This window comes from Pseudopodoces humilis, chromosome 20 (genome assembly GCF_049639895.1).
Source record: "Pseudopodoces humilis isolate 2021_Gansu_Grassland_sample_001 chromosome 20, ASM4963989v1, whole genome shotgun sequence".
Lineage (NCBI taxonomy): Eukaryota > Metazoa > Chordata > Aves > Passeriformes > Paridae > Pseudopodoces > Pseudopodoces humilis.
In genome coordinates, this window is record NC_142219.1 from 998,497 (window position 1) to 1,021,576 (window position 23,080).

At 45.7% G+C, this 23,080-nt stretch overlaps 1 protein-coding gene across 2 annotated transcripts in view; it reads right to left on the reverse strand.

The window, feature by feature from the left end:
• The window catches only part of TMEM132C (transmembrane protein 132C), a 166,636-nt gene that overhangs the window by 11,878 nt on the left and 131,678 nt on the right, over positions 1 to 23,080 (reverse strand). For both annotated transcript variants that reach the window (XM_088064946.1, XM_088064947.1), the window contains exon 5: positions 6,439 to 6,582. In XM_088064946.1, coding sequence (XP_087921072.1) covers positions 6,439 to 6,582 — 144 coding nt within the window. The remainder of the gene's footprint in view (positions 1 to 6,438; positions 6,583 to 23,080) is intronic.

The window sequence follows — 23,080 nt, forward strand, 5'->3', positions numbered from 1 at the left end:
GAGAGAGTCACTCCTGAGTCGCTACCTGTGGCACTCTGTGATCTGGGGAGGGCACGTCCCTCTCCCCTGGCAATCAGCAGACTGCCTGCAGTGGAATTTAAGGATATTCCTGGAACTGTTACCAGCCAAATGCAGAACCTCAGGGTCCCCCTTCACTTCCCCATTTCAGATTTTTTGATCCCACCACGACCTCTGTCCTGCAGAACCACAAGAAGGGAGCAGGAGCTGCTGGAGGCCACACCAAGGGTGTGACGAGGCTCTGCCCTGGCCACCACGGCCTCAGAGGGGCTGTTGGCACCTCTGGACAACACTGGGTTTGCTGGGTTCAATTCCACTGCAGATTCCTGAGAAATCTTCCTTCCATTACTGCTGGTAATTTTAGCAGTAATTAGGTAATTCAGGTAGTTTTAGACAGACAAATTTCACGTCACATACAAGCTCAGGCTGCCTCTCTAAAGATGGTGAACTCAAAGCACTGTCTGTCCTGGCTCGTGTCTGCTGTACACAGGAGTGGAAGGAATGACAAGGATAAAACCCAAAAATAAATGAGTGGCTGCCTCTGTGAGTCTGCTCTAGTCCAAGCTTGTTTATTCTCCCAGTGGTTTTCACCTCTGGAGACACCAGCCCAGTCTCTGAAGGACAGTTCAGAAGGACAAAAGGAGAAGTTTTCAATGCAGCAACCCTGTCAGGTTTATGGAGACTGAAAAACTGAGCAGCATCAGTCCATTTTTGGGATATTCTGTGTGGTTTCAGGACTGAGCAGAGGTGAGGAGATGTGGTAACAGTGGATGTCCTGCTTGTCTTCATCGGGTTCAGAATCTTGCATTTTTGTCTGTAAACCCATTTACCCATTTCTGTTCTACTAATGTAAATGTTGCTAAAATATTCAAAGGTTACATAAATGTTTAAATATTTATGACAGCACTTCTGTGAGCAGAGAGCTTTTTCCAGTGCCTCTTAAAGGAATCTCAATTTCAGCGGAAAAAAAAAATTCCAGGCTAATTAATCAGTAAAGAATAGTGGTGTTCAGCACTTTGCCTACACGAGACTCCTCGTGTTTAGCTCAGTGTCATCACCGACACACAGGGAGGCACCTGGAGCTCAGGGAGGTCAAGCTCTGGGAGCAGCCATTCATTCCATTAAGGAACACAGAGCACCAGGATCACTCATTCACCACACAGCACTTTATAGGGATTGCAATTTATAGGAAATATTAGACAGTGATAATCATTCCACGAGCTTTTTGGATATCCGTGTCCTTGCTATAGAATTTCTCCTTTTTAACAACATCCTCTGTAGAAAGGGAATTATCCTCTATTAAATTCTACAGGTTTTGAAAGAGAGACTCGGTGTGGCTCTCCAGCCTTGATTCCAATTAAACACCATGGTCTTATACACAAAGGAAATCCTCTGCTACATGAACATTAGGCTTCCTAAGAAGGATTTCAATGCCTGGCTGCATAATCCTGAATAATCAGTAACCTAGTGGAAAACTGAAGCTGTCTCAAGGCCCACACTATTCATTTTTTCAAATTAAACTCCTTAAGTCTGATGAAAGTTAAAGCTTCAGCCCTGAGCTCTTGTGTGCTGTTTCCAGCTTTGTGACAGCGTTAGAGCAGCGTTCAGAATGCAAAGCTCATTCCAGGAGCTGCTGACTGCTCCAGTGGCTGGGCTGAGCCCCCCTGGCTGTGCAGCTTTGCAGCTCAGGTACCCAGAGCCCTGCAGGCTGGGAAACCCTCCCCTGAACACTGCCAAGGCTTGCTTTGCTCACATTATGTGTGACAATAACCCTGAGAGTTCCTTCCACCTGTGACCCCCCGTAAGAACAGATCCTTGAGCTGGCTGAGGAGCACAATTCCCATTCTGGGCACGGGGAGCGGGGCAGAATTAACTTCATTAACTGGTGGCAGCCTCAGAGTGAGCAAGCTGCAGCTCCCCGTGGCTAACAGGGCTGAGTGCTGCTGCAAGGCTGCTGCAAGGCTGCTGCGGCCCTGTGGCCTCAGGCACAGCTCCCAGCAACCCACAGCAACAGCAGCCCCAGCACTGAGCAGGAGAACTCCCTAAAAGCAGGGCCATGCTTTGGATGCAATTCGGGCTCTCTCTGCCGAGCAGGGTCTGCGTTTTCAGAATCTGCAGCCAGATTAGCAAAACTAAGCAGAAACCCCCCAAAGCAAGAGAGCTTTTCTTAGGGAAAAGGCTGTACATTATCTAATCTCATTACACAGATTTCAGAGGCAGCCTTGCAGAGCAGCAGCAGTACATTTAACTCACTGAATATCATTCACTACGACAGAACTGAGAGAGTAAAAGGGGCACAAAATGCCAGCTGAGACTGGAGGGCATCTATTTGCTCCCAAATGACCAGCTTTTGAAGCTGGGCTGGAGCTGTGCTGAGCCACAGGAGCTCTCTGCAGCTCACATTAGCACAGAACCCAAAATCTGCCTTGTTTTGTGCACTCTCCAGTCAAGCAATTTCTGGAAATGGGGACAAACAGAGAGCCTGGCTCCTGCTCACTGGGGACATGCCAGCCCATATATGCACATGGCCTCAGATATCTTGCTTGGCAAGGCAGGATCCCAGGGAGAAATGACTTTTAATTCCATCTACACAGTTTGGGCAGTAGTTGTGCATTTGAGACCGTCACAGTGCTTCTCATTTCCTAACTCAGTGTGTATCCACAATGCACAGATTCACGAGTAAATTACAACCAGGGGCAGAAAAGCAAAGCGGAATCAAACCATCCTCTCTTCTGATGGCATTTCTCAGACAGGTCTGGAGCAAAGTCACATCTGCAGCTGGCACAAGACAGATGTTGTTTCTCCCGTTTCCTCCCCAAGTCTTGATCTTGAAGCTTTGGAGGGGATTTTGAAGCATTTTCTGTGGAAGCTGAGGTGCTGAAACTGCTGCTCTGGTTTTTCCTTTGGGCTGTACTGGTTCTCCACCCCCAGTGCAGGCGGGGAGCTGGGGGAAGGCACGAGGGAACAGGGAACTCTGCGAGGATATGGTTTAAAAGTTTCTTCAGCTGCCCTTGCAAGTTTTGCCTATTACATGATGGCAAGGTATTTACAGCTTTTATTGCTGACAGTACCTCAGTCCATGCCCATCTGGAGTTTCATTCTGCACAAAGGCTGACTGCTGGGGGTGACCATTCCTGACAGGACATCTCCTGTGACAGCTCCATCCACTGCTGCCCTCTTTGCTCTGCTGGCATCTGACAGAAAGGTGTGGTAAAGCCTCATTTTTATAAAGCTCCTCTGAAGTCCTGCTGCTCTGCTGATGTATTTTGATCCCATCAATCACAGGACTATGGAAAGTATGGAGAAGGGTGGGGAGTTGGACTTTGTTTGTAACCCTGTTCAGAATACAGCACAACAGATTGGCCAGAAGAAAAACCTTCAAAGTCACGGGGCTTCAGAGCAGCCAAACAATGGCACTTCCATGCTGTGACTTTCTTCCCTGTTTTTAAAGCTGCTCAGTCTGACACAAATGACAGAAGGGGAAGGAGGAGCCATCGGAAATCCAGGTTTGGACTCCCAGCTGCTGCTGGCCGGGGCTCTCAGGCTGCTCCTGGGTGTGGGCAGTGGGAGCTGCATCTGCATCAGCTCCAAACATAAACACAAAGCTGCAGGGGAAGGGGCTTTGTGTGTTCCTCTCAGCAGGAAAGCACACCTGTTCCTGCAGGTGATGCAGGAGCCCTGAGCAGGGTTTGCTCCCGAGCAAACAGCACAAAAGCATCAGCAAAGTCAGCCACGTTCCACCCAAATTCCCAGCAGATGGAAAGGAGCCTATGCAGGCAGCTGCAATTACCAGTAATGGATCCAGATAGATGGATTCTATTGGTAAATTCCAGCTTAGCGAAATAAAATTTGGCTTTTGCTTCCTTTTTAGTGCTATAATAAATTTTGTGTCCACTTTTAAAAGGTTGGACCACTGTGTGAAGGTCTAGAGCACTCAAAGGCATTTAAAGTTCATGAAATCAGCTGTAAATTTGGAAGTAAAGACTGGGAACTGTGAGACAATAAAAGAAGTAAAAGGAGTAGCAGTCAGCACATTCACACAGGACACAAACTGTGCACTGAGCTGCCCTGGGACCGTGATTACCACTGGGAAACTGTTACCTGCTCTTTGCAGATAGATCTTAAATTCAGATTTCCATGGGGTTCTGTTACTCAGAACAATGCCATTCAGCCCAAATGAAGTAAAAATTAATATAAATAAGCTTTGAGCTGTTGGGCAATTGCCGGGCAGGAGCATTACCTTTAAGCTCTTTCCATGAACCATACAAAGGACATTTATTTGATAATTAAGTATTACAGGCCAGGTGCAGACAGGCACTGAGCATCTTTGGCCTCACTCTGTCAGGTTTGGCTGAATCCAAATTACCAGAAATTCCACACAATTAAAAACACACAAAAATATGCCTGAACCTCCAGATGATAATAAGAGTAAGTATTGAACAGCTCTCGATAGCTCTCATCAATAACTCCTTTTTTTCCCCAAGTTTAAGGTAATCCACAGGCTTTACATGAGCTATAAACTCATGCACACAGCCCTTCTAGCATGGGCTTTGCCCAAAAGACATAATTTACTGTGAGTGGGTTTTATTTTTAAGCAGAAAGGTTACTCCCAACAAGGTCTCTACAATAGGATTTTCAGAGGAAGATGATATTTCTAAAGAATTGAACATAAAAGCTTGATGGAGAATTTCAAAATGAATTAAGGATGAAAGGCCTCTGTGCTCATTTGAAGCTTTCTGAGTGCTTTTTAAAATCTGAGCCAATTGAAGATGTCAATTTGCCTTGAACCCCAAACCACTTCCACATGTAAAGAAAGAAATTTCGTGGAAACAAGAACATTCTAGATGGGGAGAAAAAAAAATAAAATAAAAAGCCTTTTTTTCCTTTATGATGAGATGAGAAAACCTCTTTGTTCCAAGCATTTAATGAGCTGTGTTTTTCAGGCAGCTGTGTGTTTTCCAGCAGTTAGCACCCGTGTCACAGCCACATCCCTCCAGAGGTGCTGCATATATTCCAAACACACAGGAGACAGCTTCTCTCTCCAGCTGAGCAATTTCCAACCAGTTCTGAGGAGAAAGAAATTACACCTGAAAATGTCCCTGGCTGACACCAGTAAATGCTGTGTGTTAACCCCCAGTTGTTTGTTCCACCCCAACTTCAGAGTGGCCCAGATAGGGGAGGCTCCTGAAGCCCTTCACAAAGGTTCTGATGGTGCAAACATCGTTTTGAGGAACCCTTTCAGCACAGATAAATTATTTCTGTAGAAAATAAGAGGAGAGCCCAGCAGGGCCCCAAGTGCTAATCAAAGGACACGGTGCTTCAGGAAAACATTCCTTCCAAACAAATTGCTGGAGAACTGCAGCAGTCTGGGCTGTGGTGCAATTACTGCAGGAACAAGCTCTTTTCTTGTAAGGCTTGGGGATTTCACTTCTTCTTGAAGAATATGCTTCAAAGCTAGAAGAGCCAGAAGCCATTTTTCCAGAAGGAATTTTTTTTGAGGAATAATTCTGCTGTCATTTTCTAGGCATCATCTGGTGATGCATTACTTATTACATATTTTTTTCCCTAACCTGAGTCTTTCTCTGAGTGGAAGAACTTAATACTGGTCATTCTCCCAGTTGGAAAGAAATCCCCATGGGGCTGGAATTATTTGGTGGAATTCTGCTAAGTTGTTAAAGCAAAATGGAATCATAATAGTCCTTTTCTGATTCTTTTTAAATTATTATTTGTGAATGCTATCTTGTATTTTTTCTTACTCAGGGAAGTGGTTTCCAATACGATTACAACCAGGATGATCCCTAAACTAAATTTCAGTTTTCACTTCTATTTGTGGTTATGTGACTGCCTTAGGAAAAACATTAATAGGAATTCCTAGAGATTAAAATCTCTGTGAAGCATCAAGCTCCAGCAAAATGGAGATATTTGGGTTGGCTTTGGATAAATAAAAAAAAAAAAATAAATGGAGAAATACAACTGCTTTTTATTCCCTTAATTTTGTGTGGCCTCTGTTTTTAGGGAGCCCCCAAAGGCCCCACGTGCAGGAGTGGGAATTCCCTGCAGGGCTGTGGAGCAGGATGAGTGTGCACTGCAGCTGCTGCTCATCCAACCCACCCCGAGCAGCTGTGGAGGTGAGAGGCACAGCTGGAAAGGTGATGGGGAACATCTGGAGGAGAGGAGCTGCTTTTGCAGTGAATGGAATCCAGGGGACTTGAGGTGAAATTACCAAAGCACTTCAAAATTAGGACATGGATAAAGATGAAACTTGGTGTGGTGGCTGCACAGCTGCACCTCACTCTTCCCAAAAACCCTCTCCTTTTGCAACAGGAGGGCCATGAATTTGCAGGTGCTGATTTGGAGGTTATGCCCAGGCTATTTTGCCTGTAAAACAAATCCAGAAGCCACTCAGTGCCATGAACTTACTTTAATGACGTCTTCCCCCGAGGATTTGCACTCCACGGACTCGGAGATGTCTGTCACAGCACTGTTCTCCTCGATGGACACCACCTTGATGGGCACTGCCACCGTCCTGCCCGTCAGGATGGCCGTGTTCAGGATCTCCGTGTCCTGCCCCAAAACAAAGCACAGCACTGCTCACATCGCTGCTGGGTGCCTGAAAATCTCAATTCTTCCAAGAAGTGCAGCCTGCCAAAGGGTAATGAAACCCCAGGCGTGTTTCAGCTGCTGAACAAACACTCAGTGCTGCACTCTGCTCAACAGCACCACGAACAAAGCTCAGTTCAGGTTGGGCACACTCCACAGGCATCTCCTGCCTTCCAGATGTGTGGAATTATTCCCAATATCCACCTTCCCACATGTGATTCCTGAGTTCTTCCTAATGTACACTTGACTGGCAATGTTTGGGTAAGGACACAAGAGCCCCCCAAGTAAAAATGCTGCTCTACGAATCCAAGCCCATTGCAAAGACGGGGCCTCGCCGTGAACTTTGTGTCTGGAACTGTTTCAAGATTATTTAATTTCCTCTGATATGGCCAATGAAGCAATGTAAGGAATCCAGAAGGAGTTAGTGATGCTGTTAACTGCAGGGGAAATAACAAGGAAATTTGAAGTCTGAACCGGGGTTGTGGAACATAAAATCCTTTCAATGCACCATCGACCAGGCTAACACTTGGAACTCCTCAACTATTTCAGCATCACTGTATTCCCAAGATTCCCATGCTGGAAGAACTTCAAAGTTTTCTCCAACTTTTCAGCTTTCAATATAAAGTGAATAAAATATTCAGCAAATTCCTCAGCACTGAAGTCATGAGGACTGCAGCCATTGATGTCAACAGCAGCAAAATGGGGCACTGATACTGTTGATACTGTTTTCAATTCAGGTTTAGTGAGTCTGAAATTTAGGTCAGATTTTCTTTTCATCTGGCAACTTGTTATTTCTCAGGTTCTCCTGCAGCTCTCGTAAGAAATTCCATCAAACTTAAAAGGAAATGCTAAAAGGGAATGTTGACTGTTCTAGAAATGTAAGAACCCTAAATCATTCCCAGCACTGGAAGGGACTGGTGCCCATCCAGCCACAGCTCTGAGCAGAGATGGAAACCTTTTGCCTTCACCTCCCCTGAAAGCAGCCATAGCTCATATCAGGTACCCATAAGTCATGGGTATTACACAGATTAAGGAATACTGATGTATAAGCAATTAATATATTAGACACTATACTAAAAGCAATTTTCAGCTCTGCCACTTCCCTTCCTCAGGCTCTAAGGGCCCTGTGATAGTTAAAACAAACCAGAAAAAAAGACCAAGGAACAAAGTCTTGATTTTATTGTGTTTTTTGTTTAGAACTGAAGTAGAAAAGCATGTACCCTATATCCCTGGATATGGAATAGCCTCAGAGCACGAGTGCTGCCTTTATATTGCTGCAATAAAGCCAAAGGCAGCCCAGGGAGAATCAGCCACAGTCTGCACCACACAAACTGACAGCAAACTCTCACAGCACAGAGAGCATCCACGGCCCAACACTCCTCAAAAGCTGAACAGAGAAAAATAAAAGCAGACTCAGTCTGTCTGTCTGTCTGTCTGTCTGTCCCTGAGCACCCTGAACCAGCACCAGGGCTCTGGCTCAGCACCCAGGTTTGTTTCCCTGCATCCTCACAGCTGCTGCAGCACCTCTGGATATCCAGGGATAAGCACGAGCAGCAGTCCCACCTTCGAGGGCAGGAAAAGAACTCTTCTCCCAGCAGCACAGGAAATCCAGCAGCCAGCAGAGGCACCTGAGCCTCATTTCTAAATGCAATATACTGCCCTGATTGCAGCCTAATTCAGGACTATACCAACAACATTCCTAAGAAACTTTCACAGAGACAAAGAATTCATTTAAAAAGAAGGCGCTTTTCAAAATCACAATATCTCGGCCATTTCCACATTCTTTAATTTTTAAAATCCCCCAAGAACTAATCTACTTTCTGTGCAGGCAGCAAGCAGAGATTTAAAATGAAATTTATTTTGTGTCACAAAAAAACTGAAAGCATCTGATAGCAGTGTTTGGACTTGTTCCCCAAGAAATTCAAAAATGAGGGAAGTAGAGTAAATTAAAAAAGAGAAGGAAGATGCACTGTAAGTCAGCATCAATATCCAGGTCAGAAAGAAGTTTCTGTGAGTGAATTGCAAACTCCAGAAAAGGCAGGACTGGCACTTCCATGGCTGAAACAGAGAACTACACAGATAATCCTCATGGAAACAAGGGAGCTGTGACTTTGGAAGCCTCCAGCTGTCTTGGCAGCACCGTGCCCAAATCCCACCAACATCTGACTCGATATCACAGGGCTGGGTTGGCTTCCTCGCCTGAAGAACATCAGAGCCCCAGTTAGGATGGTTCTTCCCTGTTACCAGAGCATCCCTTCAATGGATACAACACATGAAGGAAATAATTACTATTTAAATGTATTTAATTAACAAAGAGTATAATTAAAGAACAAATTTTCCTCTAATGATTACAGGAAAACTCTAGTGGTTAGGCTCAAGGAGGTATCAAAGGAGATATATGAAAGCAAATCGCTGAATTTTGTGTGTAAGAAATTTCTTTAAACTTTATTGTCAGAATTTGATGCAGAAGCACCACTCTGCAGGAGATCTCCCAGCTTTCCTCCGTGGAGCTGCTGGCACAGCTCAGAGCACCACGAGCCTCCTCTCATGCTCTGCTCTTGCCTGTGTCAGGGTTCATTTGGATAAAATCCACTTGCAGCACTGCTGGCCCCAATATTTCCTTCCCTGCGCTGCCCCAGAGCAAACCCTGCAGGACTGGTTTTCAGAAAAATCATTTCTTCCCTAGAAAGGGAAAAGAATATCCCTGAAGCAGATGTGCTGCAGGCAGAGCTGAGAAGGCTGTGCTCACTTTGGTCATTCAGAGCTGGGTAACCCTGACAGCAATCTCACACTTTATCCCATCCCTTTTCTGCCAGGGAACTCGCACTGATGGCACCGGGAGCTCTCCACAAAGAGCAAGAACACAAAGTATTGCTTGGATTTAGCTGAAGAGCAAACCTTATGTTCATCCAACCTCTCAATTGTAAGAAGGCAAGCATTCAGCCATGACTGATTTAGGAACTAATTCAACATTAAATTGTGGCAGAATGAGGAAGCAAAGTGACAGCTGTTTAATTAAACTCTAAATCCGATTAGATGGTGTTATCGAGAGAAATCCACGGGAGCCTGAGGTCATGAGAATGGTCCAGTTTGCAGGCTGCACTTTCTGGGAGTGGAGTCTCCCAGGACGAGGTTAATCCTGGCTCAGCATTCAGGTCTGTCCCTCTCACAGCCACACCTCCTCAGCAGGGACAAACCTGTGGCACAGACCTGAAGGACTGGCACAAAAATGCCATTTCTGTTTTGACAGGGCGAGTTGCTTGAGAGAGGGAAGGAGGCAGCTGGGCACTGCACCTTACAATGAACCCAGTGAGTCCTGGCTGCAGAGACAGAGCTCACCCAGGAGAGCCCAGGAGCTGGGCTGTGCTTCCAGCTGAGGTTCCCCCATCACCCTGAGGAACACAGACGCCCTGGCAGCACGTTTGTGAGAGGAGGAGATGGACAGGTGGGAGATCTAAACTGCACATGCCAGCTGCAACCAGCACAGGTAATGCAGGATGGGCACGAGTTCCAGAGCAGCCACAGGCTGATCTGGGAGCCTGGGAACACAATGGCTGTGGATTCCAGTTATTAATGCTGCTAAGATTACAGCTGATCAACGAAATAACATTGTTAGGCAGCAGACTCTGTTTATCTACATAATCCCACGATTAACAGTAAATTATACATTGTGCTTTCTGCCAACTGGGTCCTGTGGCACTCCACACCCACAGGCACTGTGTACAGGAGGGGAAAGAAGCTGACATTCTGCTTTTCCAAGTCTCAGCACACCCTGCAGAAGAACAGCAGTGCTCCTGCAGACCAAGGAGTTTGGATGATTGGGGATCCCCTGGGACAGAGTCACCCTCTGGCAGGAGTGGGGAAAGGCAAATTCTGCTGGCTGCATTTTGGGCTGCTCTGTTTCTCCATCCCAACACATTGGCCCATCACATCTCAACCCTGCTCTGCTTCATTTATCACTTTATGAGTTCACGAGTAATATCATAATATTAAGCTCTTGAGTAAGTGCAGAAGAAAGGGGGTAGTGGTGCTCAGGAGTGACACCAGAAGGGGACAGCCTGCTGCTTTAACAGCATCCCTTCACCTCCAAACACGGATCCAGGTGGAATCCAGGTTACTCCATGACTCTAAGGTCCACACTGCCAAAGAAAATGTTAGCTAAGGAGCAAATTAACTGTGGAGAAAAATGAGGCCACTCCAAATCTACATAAGAAACAGACTTAGTGAATGAAAGTTGCCATTTCTGCAGTCTGCTTCTGATGAGAAGAGGAAAACAAATCAGCTCAAAGTTTCTTCTGGATGCTAATTCCCCCCAGGCCAGCACTGAGAGGTAAAGCTGTGTTAAATGCCCAGCAGACCTGTGGCACAGCAGTGAAGGGCAGCACAAACACAGCCCAAACACCCCCAGGACAGAGCCAGAGGTGGAGCCTGGCACTGCCCTGTCCCTGTCGTCCCAGCACTGATGGCTCTGGGTCTGCAGGAATGGGGAGGGGGTGGGAATGATGCTTCTCATCCCTAGATCTGTTCAGCAAACAGGAAGGGTCAGTTATGCTCCCAGATGTGCTGAGGATCAGATGATCTGGGTGCTCTTGGTGTACAAAGTCTCACCACAGTCTCTGCTCAGCACTGACACCCAGCACGTGGAGCCAGGATGGGGCTGCTTTTAGAGAAACAGGAAATTCATGTTCAGGGAGTGAAACTTTACTGTAGAAATATTAATGCAAGTGCTTAGATCCTTATTTCACAAGGGAGAGGAAATAAGATTTCCTGGCTGGTCTCAGTGCCTGTGGCAAACTTATACAGCTCCAAAATTAAGTTTTGAATTGGTTTTATGAACTGCATATCATCAAGTTAGTATAACAAATACAGTAAAGTAAATATTTACTTCTGAAATCAATTTGTTAAAAGAAATCTGAGTTTGATTCTCAGTTGGTCAGAAGTGGAAGAAGGGACAGGAGCTTCAGAGGCTTCATGGTTCTGTGGTTCTGCCTGCCTGGACCTGCTGGGGGTTAATGGTTCTCCTCTCCACCTGGTTCCAAAGCTGGAAGTGAAGAGAAGGACTGGTTATCCCCCTGCAGCAGCTCACACAAAGCTGCCCTGGCTGCCAGGATAATTCTTTTCCCATGAGCTCTGCAGGAGGGGCATTCACCAGGAATTCACCAAGGATCAGAACCCAGGGTGTGCCCTCTGCTCCTTTGCCTGCTGGCCAGAACATCATTTATGGCCTTTTCAGACAGAATGCTGATAAGATTTTACGTTTTAATTCAAAATGACAAAAATCCTGCTGTGCCAATAATTGGGGTAGTGCCCACACACAGAGCTGAGCAGTGCCAGCACTAACTGCAAACACAACAAAGCTGGAAGAGCTCCGGTCCCTTCTCCCTTTGCTCACTTCTGACAGATGATACAATCACATTTAGCAACAGTCTGCATCTGCTAAATCAAAGTAATCATTGGTGATGCTCCCTTTTGCATGTCTGAATGCTAACAGGATGGATTCTCTGCAAGGAAAGTGGGGATTAGTCATCCAAAGATCCAAAGATATTTCTCTGCATCCCTGTCTGTTAATATATTCTACATCCCCCTTTTCTGTCTGCAGAGTGTAATTTATCAGGAGTCCAAAATTCCACCAGCAGGGTATTTGAAAACTGTACAAGCAGGGAAGAAAATGGCAGTTTGTTGCTAATGTAGGGGGCCAGTAATTAAGATTTATCTTAATGTGGAGACTAAAGAGAGACAAGATCATTGATTAAAAGGGCATTGCATTTGCAGAGCACCGAGTTCCCATTTTGAAGAGACACTTAAATCTTCATTGTAAATTACGCTGTCCACAAAAGGCACGGGGAGGATTCTGCTGGGCCCAGAAAGTTCCCACCCCAGCTTTGCTTTGTCTCCTCGTGGCCCCAGGAAGCTGCCATGGTTCTGCCCAGGAGAGGCTGGGGAGGGCCCCCAGTGTCAGAGCCACTCTCCTGGGCAGAGGAAGGATGAGTGTGAACCCACTCCTCGTGTCCCATCCCCTTCTCCAGGCTCCTGGAGACCCAGAGGCACGAGGCTGCTCAGGGAGCTCCAGCAGAGCTGGCCTGGGGGTGTCAGCATTCAGGAACACATCCTGAATACTTATCATGAACTTATAATCACAGAATGATTATATGAGGGTGCTTTATTAACAGCTCTGGGGGTCAGGGGTACACAGACGCAAATCTGACCCATCTTGCTTTTGAGCTGAACATGTTTTATACTCTATCATTATATAACTCACATATTCATTATTAAACTTACACTGTTCTATTGTATGCATTGATTTTACCCAAGCATGGATTTCTTGTGATCCCCCCTCAGCCCCCTAACATTGTTCCTCATGTGCTTTAAACAATAATTATATCCAATCACATCTAACAATTGTATCATTTATCATATATTGATTACACAGGTGCAGTTTCACCTGATCTTAGCAAGCACAAGGCCTAACATTTCCCAGGGGCTACTTTTCCTGGGCTTGGCAAACCTAACTTTCTTTCTAAGTCCCCAGATTTTCTATGATTTTAAAACATTTTACTATCAAGGGGAACTGGCCCCTGACACTGATTGGGGTTGGCCTTCTTGCCAAATGAAACACCCCAAAAATACTGAATTCTTGTGGTTTTCTCTCTTTTGTTTTCCAAATATATTTGGGAAAATACACAGCCCCAAAGTGAAATCAAAACAAAGAAATTCTTTACTCTTATTTATAAAGTTTAGACCTCCAAGTACCACCCTAGCTGAGTTGGTCTTGATTCGATCCCTTATGGCTTTTTTTGTTTTTTTAAATATATAAAACCTCTGTTTTATCTTAAAACCTGCAGAAAGGTGATGGGAAAAGTGAATTAATAAGGACATGGAATAAAATCAATGTTTTCATGTTAGATTGTGTCGTCCTTCAGCATCTCTAAAGCTGTAAATGGTTGCAGTTTGTTTTTTACCATTCTCAGTGTGTCTCACCGGTGCTGAGCCTCTGGCTGGGGCATCTCTGCCTTTCAGGAGCTGTGACACCAAATTCCATCAGGAACAGCTCAAATATTGAAAAATATTACATAAATAAGTAAAATTAAATATATAAACCCCAAATACTACACCAAAGCTTTCTGTTGACTGCAGCAGCCATGTCAGGATGCAGTGGCCAAGCTGTATTTGCAAAGAAAGATGATATTTCCTGCTGGCTGGAGGAAGAGTCTGGAACTGAAAGTGACTTCAAAGGGAACTATTCTGGAACCTATTAAAACTCAAGAAAAAATTTCAAGGACAACTGCAGGAGATGGGAAACAGAACCCCACATTTTATCTTTTATAACCACTTAAAATATAGAATAAGGACATAAAAGTGACTGGAGAAGATGGGAAGCAGAAGCCTATATTTTATTTCTCCAAGCATATTCATAAATTAAAAAAAACCCAGATTTTTTTAAAAGATGCTTATTTGTAACACAGTTACCTGCTCCTCTTCCTGACATCTCAGTTCTAACTTTCAATATTTTGCTAAATTGACTTAGAAATGTAAGCACTTACGTAGGAAACACATTATCTAGAGAGAAAAAATTGTAGTTATGGCTTGAAATGTGACTGATTACCTGAGATATTCCAACTCCAGCACCATAACTGGCTCTTTTTAGCACGGAAAATGGGAACAGATGAAAATCTGTGAAGTGACAGGTTAAAAGCCCTTATTCTGAGACCAACACACTTGAGAACCATTGCTGCTTCTGCTTCAGAGCCCTGCTGCTTATGGATCCAAGTACCCTTGCAGGTACTTCTGGAAACACTTACACTTGATGGATACAGGCAATAAACTGTCCTAAGTTCTCTTGAAAACTTCTGGATTTATGCATTTATGCAGTGCATAAATTATCCACGTTTCATCTCTGGCAGACACACGAAAACATCTACAATGTGTAGCCACACACAGAATATTTTATCTAATAAGCAGCCTTGGATGAGTGAGGAGAGAAATGTGTGAAGAGCATTAAGTGAGTGAATGCAGCCATTTACAACACTCCCAGGAAAAGAGAAATGTTTGTTAGGGGTACGGAGAGCGAGGCCACTGAATCAGCCTCAGAAAGCGCAGCACGCCGTGGCCTCTGCAGTGACAAAGGCTTTTCCCTTGGCTCAGCCATCCCAGGAATGAGGATGCCAGTCTGGGGAGCCCTGCTGACACCTCTGTGCTGCTGAGGGATGCTGTGCAGCTCTCCAGGGAGATGCTGGAGCAGCCTGAAAGGGAGAGGAGGGCAGCAGGCACAGGGATCTGAGGGATCTGATGTGTGGCAACTGACAGGGGCCAAATCAGAGATTTTTAGGCCTCAGGCAGAAGCTTGAGCCTGTGGGAATGTCAAGTACACAACTCTCTCACTCTGGCCTGGGAAATCATGAGGAGGAATCCAAACAGTCCCCAGAGAGGAGAACAACCTGTGCAGGTGTTGTTTGTTCCTTGTTGTTCACTTGTAAGGAACAGTTGTTGTTCCTGACTGTCCAGTGATGGTGATGTGTTGGTTTGATGGTCAGTGAGAGTTTTACCTTCTCAGACCTGCTCAGAACTGTCTGTAAAAGAGGAGCTGGAAGGATAAGAAGTGCTGTGTTTGCAGCTCAGGCTGGAGAGTCTGTGTGGTCACTATGATGGCCCAGCCCAGGGCTGCTGAAGCTGGGGAACATTTTCCTGATGACATCATTCCATGGCTTGCAGTTCTCTTTTCTTGTATAAAGATGTGAAATCTGCCAATTTGAGGGCATTTTCTCCTCATCTGCCAGGCATTTAGTTCCCTTTCTGAGGAACCTGAGGAGGGGATTTGGAAGTGGCCCCCTGGTGAAACTCGGTGTTCTTGGCTGTGCACTCAGCTGAAGTTTGTGGATGTCAGAGCCCTGTTTAAACCACAGTGGAAATGAAGCAGGCAGCTTCTGCTTCAGCATTTCAATTTCAATTTAGTCTGATTTGAAATCAGCAAGAGGAATTTTCTACTTGCCCTTTTCTTATATTGGCTGTACAGTTTTAATTTTCGATAAGCAAAATCTATAACAAAGACACCACGAATTCTTGTGCAGCCACTATGAAAAAGTGGTCATAAAAACGCAGAAAATAGTCATTATTATTTCCTATCCTTGTACCTGGGTTATTTTTCCTTTTCAAATAGTTTATTGATTTCCCTGACTTGACAGCAGCTCTACATAAGCAAAGCACACAGAGGGCAGGACCAAGATTATTGCATTAATGAGAGCAGATACTGCACAGACATTAGAAACTCACTGTGGTTAAAAAGATGAGAGAGTGACACGGGAAAATGAAATTATTGAGCAGATACATGACTGATAGACTGGTGGGCCTTATAGAAACTAAACCTGGCATATATCTAGAAGGAGAAAAATTAAATATATACAGCATGTATAATCACAGATGCAATTATTTCCCTTTTCCTCAAGCAGAAATGTGTTTTACCTTCAGGGCTTGCTTATCCAGATCCTGCTGGAGGCTGGTGGCTAGAGAAGCATCCTTGAAAGAGGTTGCTCTGATCTTTGTGTAAGTCAGGGATATGACAGACAAAGGGATCAAATCCATTTGTTTAAAGCACCATTTTCTTTGTTAGTGTAACCTGGAGCAATCCCAGTGACCATTAACCTTATCTGAGCATCTCACAGCAACTTCCAGCTGAAAGAGCCTTGAGAAAAGGATCTGTGTGCTTGAGAGCTTGGCTTTTTTTCCATCTCTATTGGATGGCCTAATAAAAGCCATCACCTCTAGCCACAAACCTGCCCTCACTTATGGAATTACTCTTGATTTTCACTCCTCAGGGCAAGACCTGCCCTGCCCAAGCAGGGGAGAGCAGCATCCACATTTGAGCAGGGAATTCTCCTTCATAAAGCCTCAGCAGGGCAGAACGGTCCTGTCAGCCCAAGCCTTGCTCTGTAACACAGGAAATCCACGTCCCTTTTAAAGATGACTCAAGCTGCTGTGGGCCCGAGCCAAAGCCAGGAGAGGCAGAAACAAACTGCAGACAGACATGTGGCTCCCACCCTGCCAGACAATTCCTATTTTTGCACATCAGAGCCTCCCAGGCCTTAATGAGTAGCCCATAATTTGGATGAGGTAAGAGCAGCGAGGAGGAATTACTGAGTCTGGAATGACTTATTTATTAGCACACCAAGCTGACTCCTGGAGCTCCCAGGCATATTAAAACATATGCCTGAGGATACCTGTGCCAGCTGGCAGCTCCCTTTGGCCCTGATTTCCAGAGCTTCCAACTCAAACTTTGTCCCAGCTCCAGCAGAGGCTCCTCTGCTGCCTCAACCAACCAGCAAGGCGTGGAAAAACTTCAAAAACCAAAAAAACAACCCAAAAAACCAGGACCCTGGACAAAGTGACTCCTGAGGCTCCGAGACGGATGGCTTTGGTTTCTGCTGCTGACATAGTCTGTGCAGCAGGAGGGCTCCTGCCTTCTGTCAGCTCCCCAAAATGAGAGCTCAAGAGCACAGAGAGGTTACAGCGAGCCTTCTGGACCTCAGCCAGCCTCAGCACTGCTTCAGAACACAAAAGGAACAGAATTCACCTTTCAATCACACAAGGTGATTTTTGACTCCTGCTTTTCCCCCCGAGCTACATCCTGGTGAAGTCTGGTTTATGCAAATGAAAATGCAAGTGTTATGCCATATAAAAAATGTGCACATTAGAGAAGGGGAAGAGATGAAGTGCTTCTCCCTGGCATGGCACACAGAGACCAGAGCTCAGTAATGAACCTCGAGGTTTGAGCTGCAAGCAGCAGTTTGGGGCTGGAAGGTGTAAATAAATGTGCAATTCTGCAGAGCCATCCTGTGTGTGAGCACATTATGCGGTGCAGGAACATTCTGCCGTGTCTCTCAATGCCGAATTTACAGGCTAATGTTTCCCTCTGTCATTTCCTCAAACTTCCCAGTGAGCTTGAATTATTTTTACACTTATTTAGTTTAAGCAAAATACTCATTCCACAGCCTCCAAAGGACACAGAGCTCTGCTCCTACAGGACCTTGGGGAGCAGAGTCCAACAGTCGCTCCTCTGGTACCAACACTCAGCATTCAACAGTCACCTACTGTAATTAATAAAACTCCACTGCTGCTATTTTTCACTAATAGAGGATTTCCAAAAGCAAATTACAGCCATAAATTACATCATTACAGCCTGTATTATTGTTCTGTGGGGTAACAAATCTTGCAGAAAGACAATCAGCTCTCCTAGAGGAAAAAAAATACGGAGGACAAATCAGATGATTGGGACCTGATTAAAATTAATGTCAGTGGTACTTTTTTTTCCATTTGCCTGCTGAATTCCCTCTCTCACCAGCGTGCTGGTGGCCATGCCAGGGTGCTGGAGAATTAAATATTAGGCATGGTTTGTTTCTGAGGGGGAAACCCATCTTGACCAGGCCAGGGTTTGTGTGGATTCCCTTTGCCAGGCCCTGCAGTTTAGCTGGGCTCTAAAGACGGGGCCACGGAGTGCAAAGCTGGGCTGGCAATTCATTCAATTCATTCAGCACAGGGGGAGAGCTGGGGCATTTAGGCCTGTTTTAAAGTGGATTTTTGGTGGCCCAGGCTTGGGTGAGGTTCTGGTACCCTTCTGGTTCTGGGATTGTGCATAAATGAAATCCCATCACCACTGCTGGTCCCCAAGTCCTCCAACAGCTGCTGCAGAGAGGAGAGAGCCACGAGCACAGTGCCAGCTTTGTCCTCTGCACTCTGCTGAACCCTGCCCTGGCTTCTGTGCTTTATCTCCCTCAAGCAGAACCACTGAGTTTGAAGTACAGATTCTTAATGAATTCCATGACAAACATCCTCAGTGATGAGCATCTGTCTGGATAATGAGCTGTAAACAGAGAGCAGGGTAAGGCAAACACGCGTCCCAGAGCAAATTGAAGGTGAAAAGTTCCTGGGCTTTAAGGTTTGGGGGCAGTTCATTAAAACACTGAGTCTTATAAAAGTCCTGGTGATTTTTTAACCCCATGCTCCTTCATTATATCCCATTAGAGTAAAGCATTTTCTCGCTGTCTCCATCGTTTCACTGTCCAAGCTGTAATACCTCAGGACCTCATTAATTAGAGTTCAGCCTAAACAATTCACAATTCTGCTAAGCAAATATTTCACCTGCTTGTGAAGACTGAGGTATCCCCCAGAAGTATTAGAACTCTCTTTACAGATCAAAATCATCATTAGAAGCTGCCAATTAAGAGAAATCCCTCCTGTTTTTCTCTATGGGTCACAGCTAACCCACCTAATTCTTGAGCTGGCTGAGAAACTGCTCTGCCTGCAAACACACCTGGCCTGCTCTGGCAGCCCTGCTCAGCTGCCACCTCCTCCAAGTGACAGCATGAGGAGGTGGAGACCATTTCCCCTCCAAGGAAAAGCACACATGCTTGTTGTCTGGAATCGGTTTGGACAGCGGATGTGTATTTATCAGTTAAGTCTAGGCAATCACTTGTTAGCTAAAGCTAATGAGGAAACTCGAGTTTAGGGAGAACCAGTGCATTAATTCCAGAGGAGAAGGCGTAATGCAGCCATGGAGACTGCTGAGTGCAATCCCCTCTCCCAAACAGAGCTGTGCAAAGTTCTTCCAGCTCCCTTCTCTGCTCTCCAGCCTCGGCAGCAGCAGCAGCTCGGTGTGCAGGGGCTCCAGCCCTGCTCCGAGCCCCAACTGCTCAACACACTGCAGCCCTACAAATGAGCAACTGCTCTGCCTTTAAATTCCACTTCTTGTGCCAGCCTCAGCCTCTGGAGCTGTCTGCTCCTTCTGGGCAGTGCCTCCGTGCCCTGCTCCATCTGGCCACAGTCCTGAGCAGCTTCAGCCCCAAAGCCCAGCCCTGGAGGGTCCGTCCCAGGCACCACAGTGGGAGCACAGCTCACTCTGTGCTGCCTCTGCTCACGTGTGCCAGCTGTGAAACTGCCTTTGTGCTCCTGTTAAACAAGCCAGAATTTAATCAGCTGTCACTTCCAATATTCACTCTTGTCTAAGATGTCTTCTTCTGATGGAGCCGTGTCCCAAAGCTGAACCAACACTTAAAACAATCCCCAAAACACACCATGAGAACAGCACAAGCTGCAGATCCCACACACTGCAGTGCCATGAACTGACACAAGTGGATCCTGTGCCCCTCTGCCAGCTGTGCTGTCCCTCCTTTCTCTTTCAGGGAGCTCAGTTTCTCTGAACCTTGACCCAGCACCCTGACTTTGATCAGCTTGGCTCACACACACAATCTTCTAGAGGTTTCTGACTCTCCCAGAGGAGCATTTTGGTATCAGCACACCAAGCAGCCAGTCATTACTTGCTGCCTGTCTCACTGTACATTCCTGTTGTTCTGCAATTTTTGGTTTGGTCAGCAGGATTCACCTCCTGCCCAGACTAAGAAGCATCTCTTAAGCCTCATTATTAACATTTCTCAGAGATCTTTAAAAATCTGGAAGTTAGCTGGCCCCACCTCTCCTCAGCATCATAAAAATCCCAAAGTAATCCATCCTATAGCATTGTCAGATATGGGGGATGCTGGAAGAGGAAATGACACATACTCATAGAAAATATCCATTCCAGCCAGCTGGGATTGCCTTATTGATCCATTCTCATTTCCTGCAAAGGCTGGGGCTGAGTGTGACTGAGTAGAGAAAAGGAAAACAGAAGCTGAAGGCAAAAGTGCAAGGGTTGTGGAAATGATGTCTGGGACTTAAAAAGGCAGCGTTAAATTGAGTCATTTTGGATTCTTTATGTTGTCTGTGTCTTCTGAGCAATCTGAGCTCAACGTGTCTGTGTTTTGCTCTGTCTCCTGAAGGGCAGGCAGGGAAGATGCCAGCTGTTCCCAGGGGGGTCAGTAAGCACAGCAGACCCAGCAGGACACATTGGGGACACAGGAGGTGGGGAGGGCTCTGAGCTCAGCTGGCACCACCACAGAAGTGGCACAGTTTGTGCAGCTCTGCCCCAGGAGTGTGAGGGATCCCTGTGGCTGCCCTCCCATCAGGAGACTGGGACTCTGCTCCTTCACACAAACTCTGAACCCTGAAAACTTCATGGTGCTACTCAGAGCTGCAGAGATGATTTAAGCTGTCCCAGTTTTTACTATTAATAGCTCAATTTTACATCAAATAAATTTCCTAAACTTGCAGTATTTATTTCATGTGGTTCATAACTGAATTATCTGAGACAATAGCTGTCTGCTGAGAAGTCTGACACGTGGATTATCTGTTTGTTCGTTTGTTTGCTTGTGATAAGCAAATCAGGAAATGGATTTTTCCTTCTGGAAAGCTCCTCAGTGCCTGTTGCCTCCATTCAAGACTGAAAGATGAACCAGAGGGAGAATTCTGCACTTGTGTGACCTTGAACTAGGTAAAGCTTTATGGTGTGAACTCACAGATTGTGCAGGGATGAAAACTCTATTTATTCAGGTCCATATTTTAAAATGGTATTGCAGGGACTTCATTACAATGAAGTACCTTAAAAAATCCTTACCTTAGGGAACAGCAGACATAAATGTGTATATAAAACAACAGTGCTTTGGGAGCTAAGTTTTTGATCACCTCTCTTTTAATGGAAAGCCAGTTAACAAGCACAGATAAAACTGCCAAAGAGTGGTTTTGGCTGAGTCACAGCTCTGCAGCAGGTCCATGCTCAGATTCTGCAGCACAGCACCAACACACTGAGTTCAGAACACGAGGAAACACCCAAACCAAGCACTTCCTAATGACCAACTCAGCACTGAGCAAAAAACACATGAGGAATTGCCTACTGAGCAGCTGAGAGTCCCAGCTACACATTCCTGCTGGGACTGCCAGGTTTCTCTGCACAAAACCTGCAGCCTGGCTGAGGCAGCAGTTCAGAGGGTGCTGTTCCCCAGGGGAGAGAGCCAGTTTGTATCAGTGGGTGCAGCAGTTCTCATCAGTGGAAGAATCAGGTCCCAGCAGCAGGTGAATCAGTTTATACCAGCAGAAAGGCTGGACATGTACAGACAGATTATTCCATCCTTTATGAGCCCCACTGCTACAGCTGGGGAGAGCAGACAAACTCCTGGGCACGTGAACCTGCAGCAAGAAACTCAGAAATGCCTGAGCCTGTTCCAGGTTGGCACCAGTGGATCACAGAGGCTCAAGAGCAAAACCCAAAAGACCCACTGAAAATCAGAGTTATTTTAAAGAGGAAAGAAGCATGGATGAGCAAGTTGCATGGCTTCCCATGGTGACAAGTGGCCTTTGAAGTAAATTTGAAGTAGAACTCTCGGAACAGACTGCTGACATTGAGTTTATGCTTCAGCATTTTAATTCCTGCATTTCATGCGAGTCACACTTGTGGAGCAGCTTTGGAGGGAGAGCATCCTGCTGGGGAGGGACATGCTCCAGCTCCATGTCCAGGGACCCAGATGGGCTTGCATAAATATTAAATCAGTGATTCCCCATCTTCCCCCCCGTGAAGGAGCTTCTCTTTACTGATATATATGACTGTCAGTCCAGAGGTTTTGGTGCCTCTTGCTCCTGTAATTTCCCTGTAGCACATCTCTGTGCTGCTGCTCCTTACCTGTACACACTATCTAGGCACGTAGAATATGGATTCTGCTAAAACCCCCTCTTTTGACTATATGAGGAATTTCCATCCATTTTTCAGCAGCTTTACCCTACTTCTTGCTCCACTGATCCAAGCCCTACAAGGCTCTCTTAAAATTTCAGGTTCAGTTCTTGCTGACAATGTCAATTCTTTAATCTCTTTCAAAACACTATAGCAACAGTTGCACTAATCTTTTGAAGAAGACTTGGTTTTCATCTTACTGCTCTTTCTGTAATGTAATCAGGCACAGGGCAATAAAAGATACATCATCTTTCTTGCTTCATAAGTTTGGAAGAGCTCACACGAGACAAGCTTTATTCCATGGGTCAGGGACAGCCTTTGTGTTATCCCAGCCCAGGGAGAAGTTTGCTGAAGGACTTGCCAGGCTGTCCCTCAGCCCAGAGACATGAGCAGCCCCTGCACCCTGGGATGCTGCAGCTCCTTTTCCTGGTCACTTCTAGAAATGTGCAGTGACAGCTTTGACTTTAGCAGGTTTACCCTGCAACACTCCACGCTTAAATCAACAAAATCTACTTTCCCTTCCAGAGGATTATGAACCCCACCTGCTGCTAAACACTGAGATCTGATTTCTGTACACAATCACGTGCTGCTGCTCTGCTGGGCACTGGAGATAGAGACTGACCTGACTTCTCAGCACAGACAATATTGCCCTCTGCTTTGTTTTGGGACTCTTGTTTCTGAGCAGAAGCGCCAGGTGACAGCTCAGCTGGAGATTAATGTCTGCATGAAGGAAGCACCCTGGCTCGACAGGCAGTGTTAGCTAACAGAAAAGTCAAAATTCCCTTTATCTACCAATATCCTGCTAGTCAAGCCCATTGTACTCTGGTGTTCTATCCAACTGTGTTCTGTTAACTCGGTGTATTTTGGCTCTGCTAAGTG